Source organism: Crocuta crocuta, unplaced genomic scaffold, assembly GCF_008692635.1.
Source record: "Crocuta crocuta isolate KB4526 unplaced genomic scaffold, BGI_CrCroc_1.0 scaffold69, whole genome shotgun sequence".
NCBI classification, from domain to species: domain Eukaryota; kingdom Metazoa; phylum Chordata; class Mammalia; order Carnivora; family Hyaenidae; genus Crocuta; species Crocuta crocuta.
In genome coordinates, this window is record NW_027551576.1 from 317,186 (window position 1) to 331,626 (window position 14,441).

Here is a 14,441-nt window from a genome sequence, read left to right on the forward strand (position 1 = left end):
GTGGACGAGCTGCTGCTGCGGCGCATGGCGGCGTCGGGGTCGCGGATGACGATGGTGTGCAGGGGGCTGGCGGGCTCCGAGCTGATGGGGCCTGGCGGGTTCTTCAGCGGCTCCAGGGTGTCCAGCACCACATCTGGCGCCTGCTTGACCGTGTTCTGTCTCTCGAGCTCCCGCAACTCGTGCAGAGCTGTGCTCATGGTCTTCTCGATGTCCTGGGGACAGAAAGAGCTTCTGGTCAGCACAGGGTCTGGAGGCAGAGGGTCCAGTCCTTCCTCCACTGCCTGTGGGCTTCCAAGGGAGGTACCCCCACACGTGAACCTCATGGCTGGGAGGGGGTGGTCAATCTCCAGAGTGTGCTATGACCAACCGGAGGGAGTCCCCGTGGGCATCGCCTGCACACCTGCCTGCACAGGAGGAGGGCAGGCTAGCCTCTTGGTGGAGAAGGCAGGCTCTGGAGGCACACAGACATGGGTTCAAGTCCTGGCTCTGCCACTTCCTTGCTATGTGACTTTGGGCAAGTTACCTCAACTCTCTGAGCCTCAGGGTCCTCATCTGTGAATACAGATCATAATAATATGACCTCAGGGTGTTGACGAGCGTGTTAAATGATACAGTCCCTGGGAAGAGCTTGGCACAGCACCTGACATCGAGTTAGCACTCACAAATAATAATGGCAGTGACAATGGTGATAACAAAGCACCGGTCCAAGCTCTTTCCATTTGTAGCTCATTTAATCCTCACACTTGTAAGGTAGGAACTACCCTTCTGCTCATTTCGCACATAAGAAAATGGGAGCTCATCCTGGTCAAGTAACTTGCCCAAGGTCACATGGCTAGTTAGTAGCGTAGCCCAAGGTTCAACCCAGACAGCGTGTCTCTAGAGCCCAGGCCTCTAACCATTATTGTTATTTAAAAAAACAAACAAACAAACAAACAAAAAAAACAGTTGGTGGGGCGCCTGGGGGGCTCAATCTGTTAAGCATCTGACTTCAGCCCAGGTCATGATCTCACGGTTTGTGAGTTTGAGCCTCACGTTGGGTTCTGTACTGACAGCTCGGAGCCTAGAGCCTGCTTCGGATTCTGTGTCTCCTTCTCTCTGCCCCTTCCCCACTCATGCTCTCTCTCTCTCTCTCTCTCAAAAATAAATAAACTTAAAAAAATCATATTAAAAAAATTCTTGCCCACAGAAAAATCCCTCAGAGGTTATATATTAGAATGTCCACAATGTTCACTCCAGAATAATGGGACTGTTACTTTCTCTTCTGTATCATAATCAGAAAAGTCTGCTTTTTTAAAAAATATAAATTTTAAAGAGCAACAAAACCCTCATTTTCCTACGTAATTCCTGGGGACGCTGTAATATTAAGAGCTCCTCAGTAGGAGAGCACTTTGAATGACAGAGAGAGTCCTCAGGACACCTCCATTCCACCTTCCCAAGGCTTCTGTTCCTCCTCAAACCAGGAGGGGGCGCTGAGGCTGGACGCAGCATTCAACCCTGGAGCCCTGTGCTATGGCAAAGGGCCTGGAATTTTTTAGTGAAAAGACTCCTCTGGCATTTGCTCACTGTGCAACCCTGGCCAAGTCTCAGGCCCTCTGTACCATACTTTGCTTCTCTGTTGAAAGCCCCTACATTTACTGTGAAGATGAGATGAGATAATGGATGTGATGGCGCTTTGTAAACTGCCAGGCAGTCGTTTTCAAACTCCCTCCAGCCAGAGTCCGCGGCTCACACGGGTGTTACAGGGACGCCTCCACACCAAAGGAGGTGCAGGGAGCTGCTGAGGCCGAGGTAGGCGAGAGCCCGAACAACCCGGCCACTGAAGGGACATCGGGGGACACTGCTTCAAACCGCTGCTAGCAGGCGCGCTGCACCATGTCCGGCGAGGCAAGCCCAGAAAAACCGCAAGTCTTGTCACGCCGATGGACTTGGCGCCTGGAGATGTCAAGCTGGTCCCTCCCCGCAGCCCCGCCCGCCATCTTCTACCCTCTCTCCTCCCTGGCCCACAGCAGGGGACTTGCCCTGGGCCCCCACAGCAGGCTCCAATCTGGCGGACAGGGTCCAGCCTGTCCTGTTTGCTTTGTTAAGAGACTATGGTTGTTTGGATAATGGCTAATAGTAGCTTTTATGCTCCTTCATGACATTTTATCCCTTGCCCAGAACACTGGCTACTTTAAGAAGAGGCTTTGCTGCCTTTATCCTAAAGGATCAGCTGTGGGGGGGCCTTCTACAAGAAGGCAGAGAGGGCAATCCTCTCCCCAGCTTTGCTATACACCCCAGCCAGGCTCTGATATCACCGGCTTTCCACGGCCCATTCTGTTTAAGTGAAGTCCCCTATGAAATTCACTGCTATTCCTGCTCTGCTCCAGCATGAACCAAAAGGTAAAACTTTAAAACACAAAATGTAATGATCACCCCTCCCCCACCACCCCCACCACCCCTCTTCCCTGGCAGAATGTGAGCCAGAAAGACAGAAAGCTCAGAGAAAGATCAGCTGAGTAGTTTATGCACGAGCCTTGCATTAGTCTGAGAGGTGATGCGTCAATCTGCAGAGCGGGGCTGCAGAAAGGCCCTAGGGGAAGACGGGCAGTGGGGGACAGGGCCTGGGTCCATTCTAGTCATCCCTGGACTCTCAGTGCCTAGCGCGGTGACTGTGACACAATAGTGGCCCAATCAACGTTTGTCAATAAAGGAATGGATGAATGAACAGATGAATGAATGAATGAACGAACAAACGAATGAATGAATGAATAACTCAACTGTGCCCTCTTGTGGAGACACCTGTCATTACCAATCCCTCTCATCTGGCCTGACCCCGGGGCGGGGAATCCCCAGCCTCCACTTCAGTTTTTACAGGATCCCTAGCTAGGGTCGTACCCATCCGGCTTCCACTCCCATGGGGAGGCAGCGTGCTACCTCTCTTGTGTTCTGGCTTCACCTTGAGCCTCGTGTGAAGGGCAAAGTGCCTCCCGAGTCCACAGGCCCCCACCCGGCCGCCCCTCGGGGGTCCTCTGCTGGCCCCGCCTGCCTTCCCACTGGCCCTTACTTCTGCCAGGGCCTCAGCTTCCAGGGACTTGTGGTCCCCTAGGCTGCTGTGCCTGGTGGAGCCGCAGGTCGACCTCATCGAGTGCCCTTCGGAGAGAGCCTTCTTGTCAGGGTAGTTGATGCTGCCGGCACTCCCAAATGTGGCCATCCTCCGCTTCTCAGGGCTCTCGATCCTCCCCCGGGTGAGGGGGATTTTGTGGGGGCTGCTGGGGCAGGCAGCAGCCCGGGGCGGCGTGTCTACGCTGGGGCCCAGGCCCCGGGGCGGGCTGTGTGTGTCGCCCCCGCTTCGGCGCCTGGGGATGGCCGCTCCATCAGATCGTAACCGCACTCTGCAAAGGAGCGAGGGGGCGGGGGCGTGGGGCAGAGGTCAGCCCTGGCAAGTCTCAGAACAGGGCAGCTCACCCCAGGCCACACACACTACATACGAGTCTAGGGAACAGGTATAGTAAAGCCTCATTCAGCCAGACGCACTTGTGCAATGAAAGCACGGGCTGAGCGTGCAACTTAGTGGCAAGGGGCAGGCTTCAAATGCACAAAACGAAGGAATCGGAAGCATTCTGCTTCCAAACTGCAAATGGTGGTGCTACTAATTACACAATGAATCTTGTCTACGTGTCGAGTCAAGGCCAGGAGACCTTCAACCTGGGAACGCTATGGTAACGGTTAGTTGGGCTCATGATATGTTCTTAAGTGGTTCAGACATTTCCATGATTCTGAAGGGCTTCTTAATTGGTCTGAAGCATTGAGGCTTGACTGTACCAAAAAGTCACCAGCTCCCTGCAAGCACAGGAGGGGGACCCTGGGAACTGGACAGAGTCCAGTATTGTTAGCCACCCCTAATCTCCCCAGCTAGTCATTCAGGAGTAAAAACTGCATCAGTGGACATGCCTTCCATGCATCTGGCCACGTTTCACTCTTTAGGGAGGCTCTGGTGGAGTGAAAAGGGGACTAGAGTGTCTATCAGGAGGGCTGGCTTTGTCACGGGGTTTCCTGTGTGCTCTTTCAGACCCATTTTATTAATCTGGTAAATAGGCACAATATTCCTTGCCCACCTTCCAGGGAGGTTTGGCGGACGTGGAAGCACTCTAAAGAGAAAAGGCTCCACCCACAGGTGATTTTGCTACATCCTATGAAGGTCAACAAAGATTGGAGGCTGGAAGTAGCCAGGGGGTGGGGAGGAGGGCCAGAGTGTTGGAACGGTCCATGACCAGAGGACCAAGTTCAATGTGGTCAGCAGCACTTCAGATCCCAGAGCCACCAGCCAAGCTAAGCACTGCCTGTGGGAACCCCAACAGGACCAAAGCATAGGTGTTCGAGAGGAGGAAATATTGAGAAAGAAAGAACCAGAAGAAAGTGGGGGGCGGGGGAGAGGGAGAGGAAGGAGAGAGGCAGGACAGGAAATGGCCATCCTAGAAGTCAAGGAACCGTGGCTTGGTCTTCTACCTACCCGACTTCTACTCCCCTCCTCAATTCTGTTACCTATCACAGTGCCCGAGCCTTTTGCTGAATTGAATAGAATATGCTTTCAGAGGAGGCACTGAGACTTCTGCTGAAATAAATTCATAAACATATGTTCCATTTATGACGATATCTCTGGTTCTATCTGCAAGCTCCCATCTGTGTGAGCTGATCCCATGACCTCTCCACCAAAAACATGAAGAATATGACATTCTGAGAATCTGATTAAGGAAGCAGTGAGAAACTGTCAGCTTCTCTTTTCTTTTACTTCTTATTTAATTTTTTTGGGAAACAGCCACAATCTTTGGACTATCCCTGCATGTGGAAGAACATGCACAGCTCCTTGCCCGGCAGAAAGGTCATGTGACACAGTCCAGCCCACACGCGGGGGAGGGAAGAATTGGCAAATGGGCTCCCCACCAAATAAGTGGGTGGCCGCAAGTGTCAATTTCCCCCAAGGCATGAGTGGGTTTGAGTTTTCTGTTTGTGTAGTGCACTTCAGGGAGTATGTGCGCTTTAAATTTTTAAATATAACAACTTAGGTCTTCAACAGAAAGCAGGGAGGAGGTGCAAGATCTGGAGAGAGGTAGGAAAAATACTTGCCAATTTAGAACTCTCTCTTTCTCCCGTCATTACTATTTCACATAAAAAGCACTGATTTGCCAATATACGTCTCTTCTTCTCCTTTTCCAGCTGCCAATTGCAAGCTGGACCATTTTACACCTGGCATTCTTGGGCCAGCTCCAGCCGGCACCCCGCGCCCCCCACCCCAAGGTGTGCCCGATATCACATCTTGCAGGGAACAAGGGGCCGCAACAGCCTCCCTGTCTCCCCTCTGCTCCCTTGTCTCTCCCAAATCAGACACGGCATGGCACTACTAGGAAAGAATGAACCCGCGTTTCCTACCGGCCCATCACCCCCCCAAAGCCGTAATCCGAGATGTGCTCCGTGGGCGACTGGAGGTCGTTTTTGGAGGAGGCTTTGTCATCCAGCAGCGGCCCACTGCTGGCCTCGCTGTCAGCCTTTTGGCTCAGGCTGTCGGAGAAGGCGTCGTCCCTGGGGAGAAGGACACGTGTGAATTGGGAGTGCTTTGCTCCAGAGAACCCAGGGTGTGTAGCGCACCTGTCTGAAGGGTGGATCCACACACACCTTACGGTTGATTTGAACCCATCCTCGGGAGGAGCCACTTCCCACTGTGCCCCTTAGCAACACACACACCTACAAGCCCATTCCTAGTCACCTTCTCGGCCGGAGATGCCTCTCTGCCCCAGGCCCACCTTCTCCTGCCCCCTCCTCGGAGTCTTTCTCTCCCAGGCCGCTCCAGGCTAGGACAAGCTAAATGCTGGAGGGAGTGCTGGAGCAAACGGGGACGAGCCCGCAAGCTGAGCACTGGGAGCCGAGTCTCCACAAGGGAGGAAGAAAAGTACCTCCATCCCTCAGCTCCCGATCCAGGGCTTTGGATAACTGTGAGGTGGCTTGAGGTTGCTGGGGGGCCCTGCTTGCCCCTTCCCACCGCCCTCTCCCTTCCAGAGGCCTGGGGACATGAGGAGGCTGCTGAGGGTCCTCCACTGGCATTTCTGTTGTTGTCTGCCTGGCCTTGGACTTTTCTCGGGTTTCGTTATGCCTTTGTTCCCCTTCCCTTGTGGTCCAGCGTGGTGGCTGCTTCGTTGGCACAGCAGGTCGATGTGAGCCTGACCAGAGCTCAGGGGGAGTGTGTGTTGTAGGGACCTTCGAAGGCTTTCTAAGAAGAGAAGGTATAGACTTTCTGGACCTTCTGGTAGGGCTAGGTATTTGGGATACAGGCCTTTCTTTCTTTCTTTCTTTCTTTCTTTCTCTCTCTCTCTCTCTTTCTTTGTACCTGAAAAATTTTTAAAAAAATAACAGTACCCTATTAAGTGGAAATGAAGGGATTATGGTTTCTGCCCATCCTCTGAGAGAGACACTTGGGGGGCAGAGAATGGTGGGCAGTGAAGGGGACAGTGCGCTGGCCACTGAGTAGAGGGATGGCTCGGGAGGGTGGAGGAATATGGCAAGATCCACTGGATGCTGAGAACCAGGGCAGGTGATGAGTGCCCTGGAGGCTGGCAGGTGGGTCAGGAGGGTGAGCCAAAGGCACCGAACGCGGTCTCTGTGTACTCTGAACAATGAGCGATTTGCTTATTTGTTAAGGGGATCATCATTTAAGGGGAAGTTCGATATAACCCATTCTTACAAAAGACCAGATATGTCACACCAGTGAGAGCAGAGGGTTCGCACACAACCCCACACTCCCCTTCCTGTGCCCGTTCCAGACATTACTAATCAATCACGGCATTCTTCAAGGAAGGTCCTGACTCCCACTCACATGTCCTGTACGACTATGTACTGATGTGGGATGAGTCCGTCCACGCCATTGTGACGACCCTCCCACCAGTCCTCCGAGGCACGGTGGTACAGGAGCAGAGACGCCCCCTTCTTGAAGGACAGCTCACGCGGGGATCGCCCCACATAGTCAAACTTGGCGATGGCCTCGATCTGCTCCACTTCTAGAAAGCAAGCAAGGGAAAGAGCACCTATGAGATGAGTGGGAGGATGGCGAGGAGCCTTGCTCAAATGGCCCTGGCTCCTGTGGGGCAGCAGAGACAGCAAGCCTGGTGGAAACCATGCGGGCCACGGCTCGGGACACCAGGTTCAAGCTCAGATCCACGCCCCATGCTGTGGTCTCAGCCAGGCCATCTAACTTCTGACACACCATCTCCTCATTTTCCACTGCCCCTCTTATTGTCCACTTTGTAACACTAATTAAAATAATATTATAAGGACTTTCTCTTTCTTCTACCTCTCAATACAGGTTCCATTTCCATTTGCCCACGAACCCTTTCTGTCTCTGTCCACTCTTCATACTTTTGTAAACTTTTGGGACTCCCATCCATGCAAAGATGTGGTACACAGTTTTAAGGGTTCCCAGAATTTTTCAAAGCTCATTGTTACGGGCTGAATTTTGTCCCTCCTCCCCCACCAAGTCTATATGCTGAAGACCTAACCCCCAATGTGATGGACTTTAGAGACAGGCATTTAGGAAGTAATCGAGGTTAAGGTGAATAATTAGGGTGGGGTCCTCATCAGGCAGGACTGATCTCCCTCTAAGAAGAGGAAAAGGTACCAGAGTTCTCTCATTCTCTCTCTGGGCACAGAGGAAAGGCCATAGTGAGGATACAGTGAGAAGCCAGCTGTCCACAAGCCAGGAGGAGAGGCTTCACCAGAAACCAGTCCTGATGGCACCTTCGTCTTGGATTTCTAGAGCTGTTGGGAAATAAATTTCCATTGTTTAAGCTGCCCAGTTCTGTTCTAGCAGCCTGAGCTGGATAGCACGTTCATCCATGGACTAAATTTTGGAGGAAGGAGAATTCTTACTGGGGTCACAACTCAAGTTTATCTTGCTGCGCACACACATTTACCAATCAAGCCTTTATTCTTCCCTGGTTAGTGACAAGCCCTAGCAGGATTAAGCAATGAGGGTATGGCTCTTGGCCCTGAGGCCTGAGGCATTCCTACTGCCCAGATCCATCAGCCCTTCTCTGTGTGACCTCAGGCAGGTTACATAACGTACGTACACTTCAGATGCCTTTAGGAGGATTCAAATATAATGCATGAAAGTAGACCTACAGATGGCCGACAGATATATGGACAGGTGCTCAACATCACTAATCATCACGGAAATGCAAATCAAAACCATACTGAGATATTACCTTACATCTGTCAGAATATCTATTAAACAAAATAAAACAAAACAAAACAAGGTCACCTGGGTGGCTCAGTTGGTTCAGCATCTGACCCTTGATTTTGGTTCAGGTCATGCTCTCAAAGTCATGATATTGAGCCCTATGTCAGGCTCTTCTCTGAGCATGGAGCGTGCTTAGGATTCTCTCTCTCTCTCTCTCTCTCTCTCTCTGTTCCTCTCCTGNAAACACAAAAAAAAAAAAAAAAAAAAAAAAAAAAGGAAAAGAAAGAACAAGTGTTGGGCAAGGATGTAGAGAAAAGGGAGCCCTGGTGCCCTGTTAGCGGAATGTAAACTGGTGCAGCCACTGTGGAAAACAGTGTGGAGCTTCCTCAAAAAACTAATAATAGAAATACCGTATAATCCAGTAATTCCGCTTCTGGGTGTTTATCCACAGGAAACAAAATACTCACTTGAAAAGATAGATGGATACATGGATTAAGAAAATTTGGTACATACATATAGTGGAATATTATTCAGCTACACAAAGAAAGTAAATCTGCTATTAGAAACAAATGGATGGACCTTGAGGGCATTATGCTAAGTGAAATAAGTCAGACAGAGAAAGACAAATACCGTATGATCTCACTTACGTGTGGCTTCTAAGAGCAAAAACAAACTAAACTCACAGATACAGAGAACAGACTGGTGGTTGCCAGAGGCAGGTGGTAAAGAGTGGGCAAAATGGGTAAAGGTGATAAAAAGGCACAAGCTTTCAGTTACAAACTAAATAAGTCCTGGGGATGTAATGTCAAGCAAGATGACTATAGCTAATAACGATGTATGCCACTGAAAGTTGCTCAGAGAGTATATCTTAAAAGTTCTCATCACAAGAACATTTGTAACAATGTATGGTGACTACATACATACACTGGTTAGGGATGGATGTTAACTTGACTCACTATTATTACCATTTTGCAACACATGTATCAAATTATTATGTTGTGCCCCTGAAACTAACATAATGTTATATGACAATTACATGTCAATTAAAAAAGAAAGAAGTATACTAGGCTTTAATAGATTTTTTTATTAAAATTTTTAAATTTTTTTATTATTTATTTCTTCTTTTTTTTTTTAATGTTTTATTTATTTCTGGGAGAGAGACAGCGTGAGCAGGGGAGGGTCAGAGAGAGAGGCAGACACAGACTCCGAAAAAAGACTCTGAAAAAGACTGTGCTGGCAGCTCAGAGCCTGACGCGGGGCTTGAACTCATGAACCATGAGATCATGACCTGAGCCGAAGTCGGATGCTTAACCGACTGAGCCACTCAGGAGCCCTTTATTATTTATTTCTGAGAGAGAGAGAGTAAACAGGGGAGGGTCAGAGAGAGAAAGAGATACAGAATCTGAAACAGGTTCCAGGCTTTGAGCTGGCTGTCAGCACAGAGCCTGATGTGGGGCTCGACCCCACGAACTGTGAGATCATGACCTGAACTGAAGTTGGATGCTTAACCAACTGAGCCACCCAGGCACCCCTAGACTTTAATATATTTTTAAAAACCGTAATGTGTGAAAGTGCTCCGCTTAGGACAGACATAGATTAGGTATTCAGTTGACAGTAGCTCTCATGATTACGATTATAATTTTTATAATTATAAACTTTTACCCGATAAGGTAGGTCCAGACAAGAAATCTAAGCTGTAGAGAGTTTATGTGGTTTTCCCAATAGCTAATGAGGTTTGGGAAGAGACTTTTGGAGGAGAAGGGGAGCTGTGCTTCTGATTTACTGAATCTGTGTTAAGGCTGTACCCTAAGAGAGGCCCATACTTGGTAGGAAACTGATTGTGTGTAAGTATTAATGTATTTATACTTTAAAGCAAGCACAAGGATGCTTAACGCTTTGTTTTGCTTAAAAATAAGACCTGTTTATTTATGTATATGTTTACATATATAAACATATTAAATACATTACATTATAACAGGACAAAAGAGTGATGAAGTGACCCCTGCTGTCTCAAGCCTACAGACACCTCCCTATGCCGACTGTCTATTGCTCCTCATGGACTATCCCCTCTCTGTCCTTCTAGCCACCCACCTGCCCATTAAGGACGTAAGTCCAGAACACTGGCTTTGCTGCTTTTTTTAGTTATGTGCCCTGGAAGAACTTGTTTCTCCTTTCTAAGCCTCCCTTCCTTCATCTGTAAAATGGGAATGATAATAACAGTACACAGCTTCTCAGGCTGTTATGAGGATTTAAGGAGTTACTATATATGAAGCGCTTGCAACAGTGCCTGGCACATAGTTAGCTCTATCTGAGAGTTGTTACCAGAGCGAATGCCCTCCTGAGGGCTAAGGGCAGCGTGAAAAGTCAAAGAACAGAAGGAGGAACCTAATTTGTTCGTCTCCCCAGTGAATCCCCACCACACACACTGGGAGCATATCAGAGCTCCCCTCTCTAAGTAGTTGGCTCACGAAGACTGTGCCGGTGCTTCTGGGAGCCACGGTTGCCTCTGGATGCATCTAGTCCTCAGTGCCCGGGACAGCCTTCTACAGCGGGTGGGCCTCGGGCAGTCAAGCCAGCTTTCTGCAGCTGGCTCCCTGACAAATGTCTTTAAGTGCTATTCTGACACAGTTGACGCAAGATGACAGCTCAGCTAAATGGGCCACATTGACTTGGATCTTGACTCAGAGTTACGTCCTCAGTAAAGTGGGAAATCTCTGTTCTTCTCTCGGCTGCATCTTTGGATCTCACGCCGGCCACAGACTAGCCCTGCCTGGTAACCTGTCTGCCTTCCTAGCGACAGAGACAAAAAGGCCGGAGGGTTTGCAAGACCAGGAGCTGAACCCAGAGGGCTGTGTGCGCCCAGGGTTTCACCCCAGCGGCTTCCTTTGGGCCCAAATCCCAACAATGATAAAGGAGAAGGGGTTTGCTCATGCCAGGGGGAGCGTGGCTGGGCTGCCTGGGGCCTTGCTTTCCTCATCTCCAGAGCCTCCAGCACTCAGTGGGGGAGGTGTGGAGTTGGGAGTGGGATTGGGGGTGGGGGTGGGCAAGGAGGAATGGGAAATACAAGGGGAAGGAAAGAAGAAAAGAGGAGGAGCAGAGCTGAGCCACAAGCTGGGGAGAAGGCACGTGTGTTTGCAGACGCCATTATGTAAGTGCGTGCGGTAGAAAAAGTAATAATCGCCACCATTTATTAGGAAGTCTCTTATTTGGGTTTATCAGACCTGAAATAGAATATGTTACTCTCCCCCCGTCACTCTCCCACACACCCCATCCCCAAACTTAATTCCCTCGTCTTCTCCATCTCAGGAAATAGAACAGGCTGCCAGCTTGCTCGGGACGAAGCCTTGGTCTTGAGCATCAGACACCCAATCCATCAGCAACTCCTCTGAAGTGTCCCCTGAATCAGATCCGTCTCACTCTCTCCACTGCCACTGCCCTGGTCCGGACCACTGCTGTCCCTCTGCCTGGCCTCCCTACCTTCATTCGTGCTTGGTAGAGCCATTTGTCCCCACAGCAGCCAGAGGGATCTTTTAAAATCCTAATCGGATCAAGAAACTCTCCGGTTCAAATCCCTCTAACAGCTTTCCACTGTGCTTAGAGCCAAACCAAGTCTTCTCAGGGCCGCTGAGGCCCCTCTGTGTTCTGAGCCCAGAGCGCTCTGCAGCTTCATCCTCTACCACTCCCTCCTCATTCGGTCTACACAGCGTTATGTATTCTGATGTTAGCCACCACTGTATCCTGAAGATTTTTTTTAAACTTTGTAAAATATGTTTTATTTATTTCTGAGAGAGAGACAGCACGAGCAGGGGAGGGTCAGAGAGAGAGGGAGACACAGACTCCCAAGCAGGCTCCAGGCTCCAAGCCAGCTGTCGGCACAGAGCCCGACGCAGGGCCCGAACCCATGGACCATGACCTGAGCCAAAGTCGGACGCCCAACTGACTGAGCCACCCAGGTGCCCCTGACGTTTTTCAAACACAAATAAAGTTGAAAGAATTTTACAGCAAACATGCACATACCTGCCACCTAAATTCTACATTAACAGCTTACTGTATTAGCTTTCTTACCTATCTATCCATCCTTCTATCTATCCATCCATCTAACTGCCCATCTTATTTTTTAATGAATTTTAAAGTAAGTTGCAGACATCAGTACTTTTACCTATAAGCACTACAGCATAAATATTCATAGAGGCTTCTTGATGCTTTTAAAATATGCCAAAATGTTTTCTGCCACAAGGCCTTTGCACTGGTTATTACTGCCTCTCCCTGCAATACTTTCAGACATTTGCATTCATTCACATTCAACAAATATTGATTGACCACTGTGTGCCATTTCCTAATTTCGTTCAGGTCTGTACTCAAGTTTCATTACCTTAGCAAAGCCCTTCCAGACCACCCTCAACTACCAAAGTACCAAATGTCACATCGTTAAGTTTCCCTTGCTTTCTTTTCTTCATAGCCCTTAGCACAATCTGAACTTGCGTGTGGTGTGTGTGTGTGTGTGCGCGCACGCACATGTTATTTTCAAATCTGTTTATTGTTGATCTTCCCTACGAGAATGTGAGCTCCATTAGGACAGGGATTTTTACTTTAAAACCTGCTATTTTCCCACTTGTAGAACCGTCGCTGGGATGAGCTGGCACCCGATGTTATTTGCACGGACAAAGTAAGCTTTTACTATGTGTTATTCTCACATTATCACATTTACTCCTCACAAGAATATTTGCAGTACTATCTTCATTTTACAGATGGGGAAACTGAGGTTGAGTTGAAATGATGTGTGATACGTGGATCAGAAGACAACACTGCTAAGATGGCAATACCCCAAACTGGTCTACACATTCAATTCCTAGTGGATTCCCAGCTGACTTCTCTATAGAAACTGACAAGCTGACTCTAAAATTCATATGGAATTGCAAAGAATCCAAAAAAACCACAAAAAAAATCTTGAAAAAGAAGAGCAAAATTAGAAGACTCACACTTTCCAATCTCAAAACTTACTACAAAGTAACAGTAATCAAAACAGTATGGTGCTGGCCGTGGACAGACATGCAGTTCGGTGGACGAGGGCTAAAAGTACAGATGGAAACCCCCACATTTATGGTCAACTGATTTTTTATATGGGAGCCAAGGTCACTGAATGAGGGAAAGAATAATCTTTTCCGCTACTGGTGGTGGGATGACTGGATAGCCACACACAAAGAAGGAATGGAGTTGGACCACGACCTCACACCATTTACAAAAACTAACTCAAAATAGATTGCCTAAACATAAGACCTAAAACCTAAAACTTTTAGAAGAAAACATAGGTAAATCGTCATGATTTTTGATTTGTCAAAGGATTCTCAGATGTAACACCAAAAACGTTAGCAACCAAAAGCAAAAACTAGATGAGCTGGACTTCACCAAAATCAGAATACATTTTTGTTTCAAAGGACACCAGCAAGAAAAAGAAGAGGTCCATGTTTCAAACAGGAACAGGTTTCAAAATCATATATCGGATGAACTTATATCTGGAATATATAAAGAGCACTTACAACTCAATAATAAAAAACCAAATAACCAAATTTTAAAATGGGCAGAGGAGCTGAAGACACGTTTTCTCCAAGGAAGGTAAACAATTGACAAGCACATGGAAAGAGACTCAGCATCAGTAGTCATGAGAGAAATTTGAATTAAAACCTCGATGAGATGCCATTTCACGCCCACGAGAATGGCTAGGATTGAAAAGTCAGAGAATGATAAGTGTTTAAAAAAGATCACACTGCTGGGGGTGGGATAAAACGGAATGGTCCATTTGGAAATCACTCTGGGAAGCTTCTTAAATGACTAAATGTAGAGCTATCACGTGCCCCAGCAGCTCCTAGGCACATACCAAAGAAAAATAAAAACATATGTCTGCACAAAAGTTGTACACAAAGGTTTAGGACAGCCTATACCTTATTTGTAACAGCCAAAAAGTGGAAACAACCCACATGTCTGGCAACTGACGAACAGAGAAACAAAATGTGGTCTATCCATATAATGGGATGTTATTCGCCCACAAAAAGGAATAAATGTCAGACACCTGTAACAATAGGATAAGCCTGGAAAACACTGCTCGGGGGAAGGAGCCAGACACAAAGGCCACAAATCGCATGATTCCACTGATAGAAAATGTCCAGAAGAGACCAATCCATAGAGACCAAAAGTAGATGAATGGTTGCTTTGGGCTGGGAAGAGATGTGAAAGGGACAGG

The 14,441-nt window shown here is 48.3% G+C and overlaps 1 protein-coding gene across 1 annotated transcript in view; it reads right to left on the bottom strand.

Annotated features, from left to right (window-relative positions):
* Nucleotides 1-14,441, bottom strand: part of SRGAP3 (SLIT-ROBO Rho GTPase activating protein 3) — a 258,372-nt gene that overhangs the window by 320 nt on the left and 243,611 nt on the right. The window contains 4 exon segments of the mRNA XM_077751539.1: nt 1-212; nt 3,044-3,371; nt 5,407-5,556; nt 6,845-7,025. The exon segment at nt 1-212 is cut by the window's left edge and continues 23 nt beyond it. Coding sequence (XP_077607665.1) covers nt 1-212; nt 3,044-3,371; nt 5,407-5,556; nt 6,845-7,025 — 871 coding nt within the window.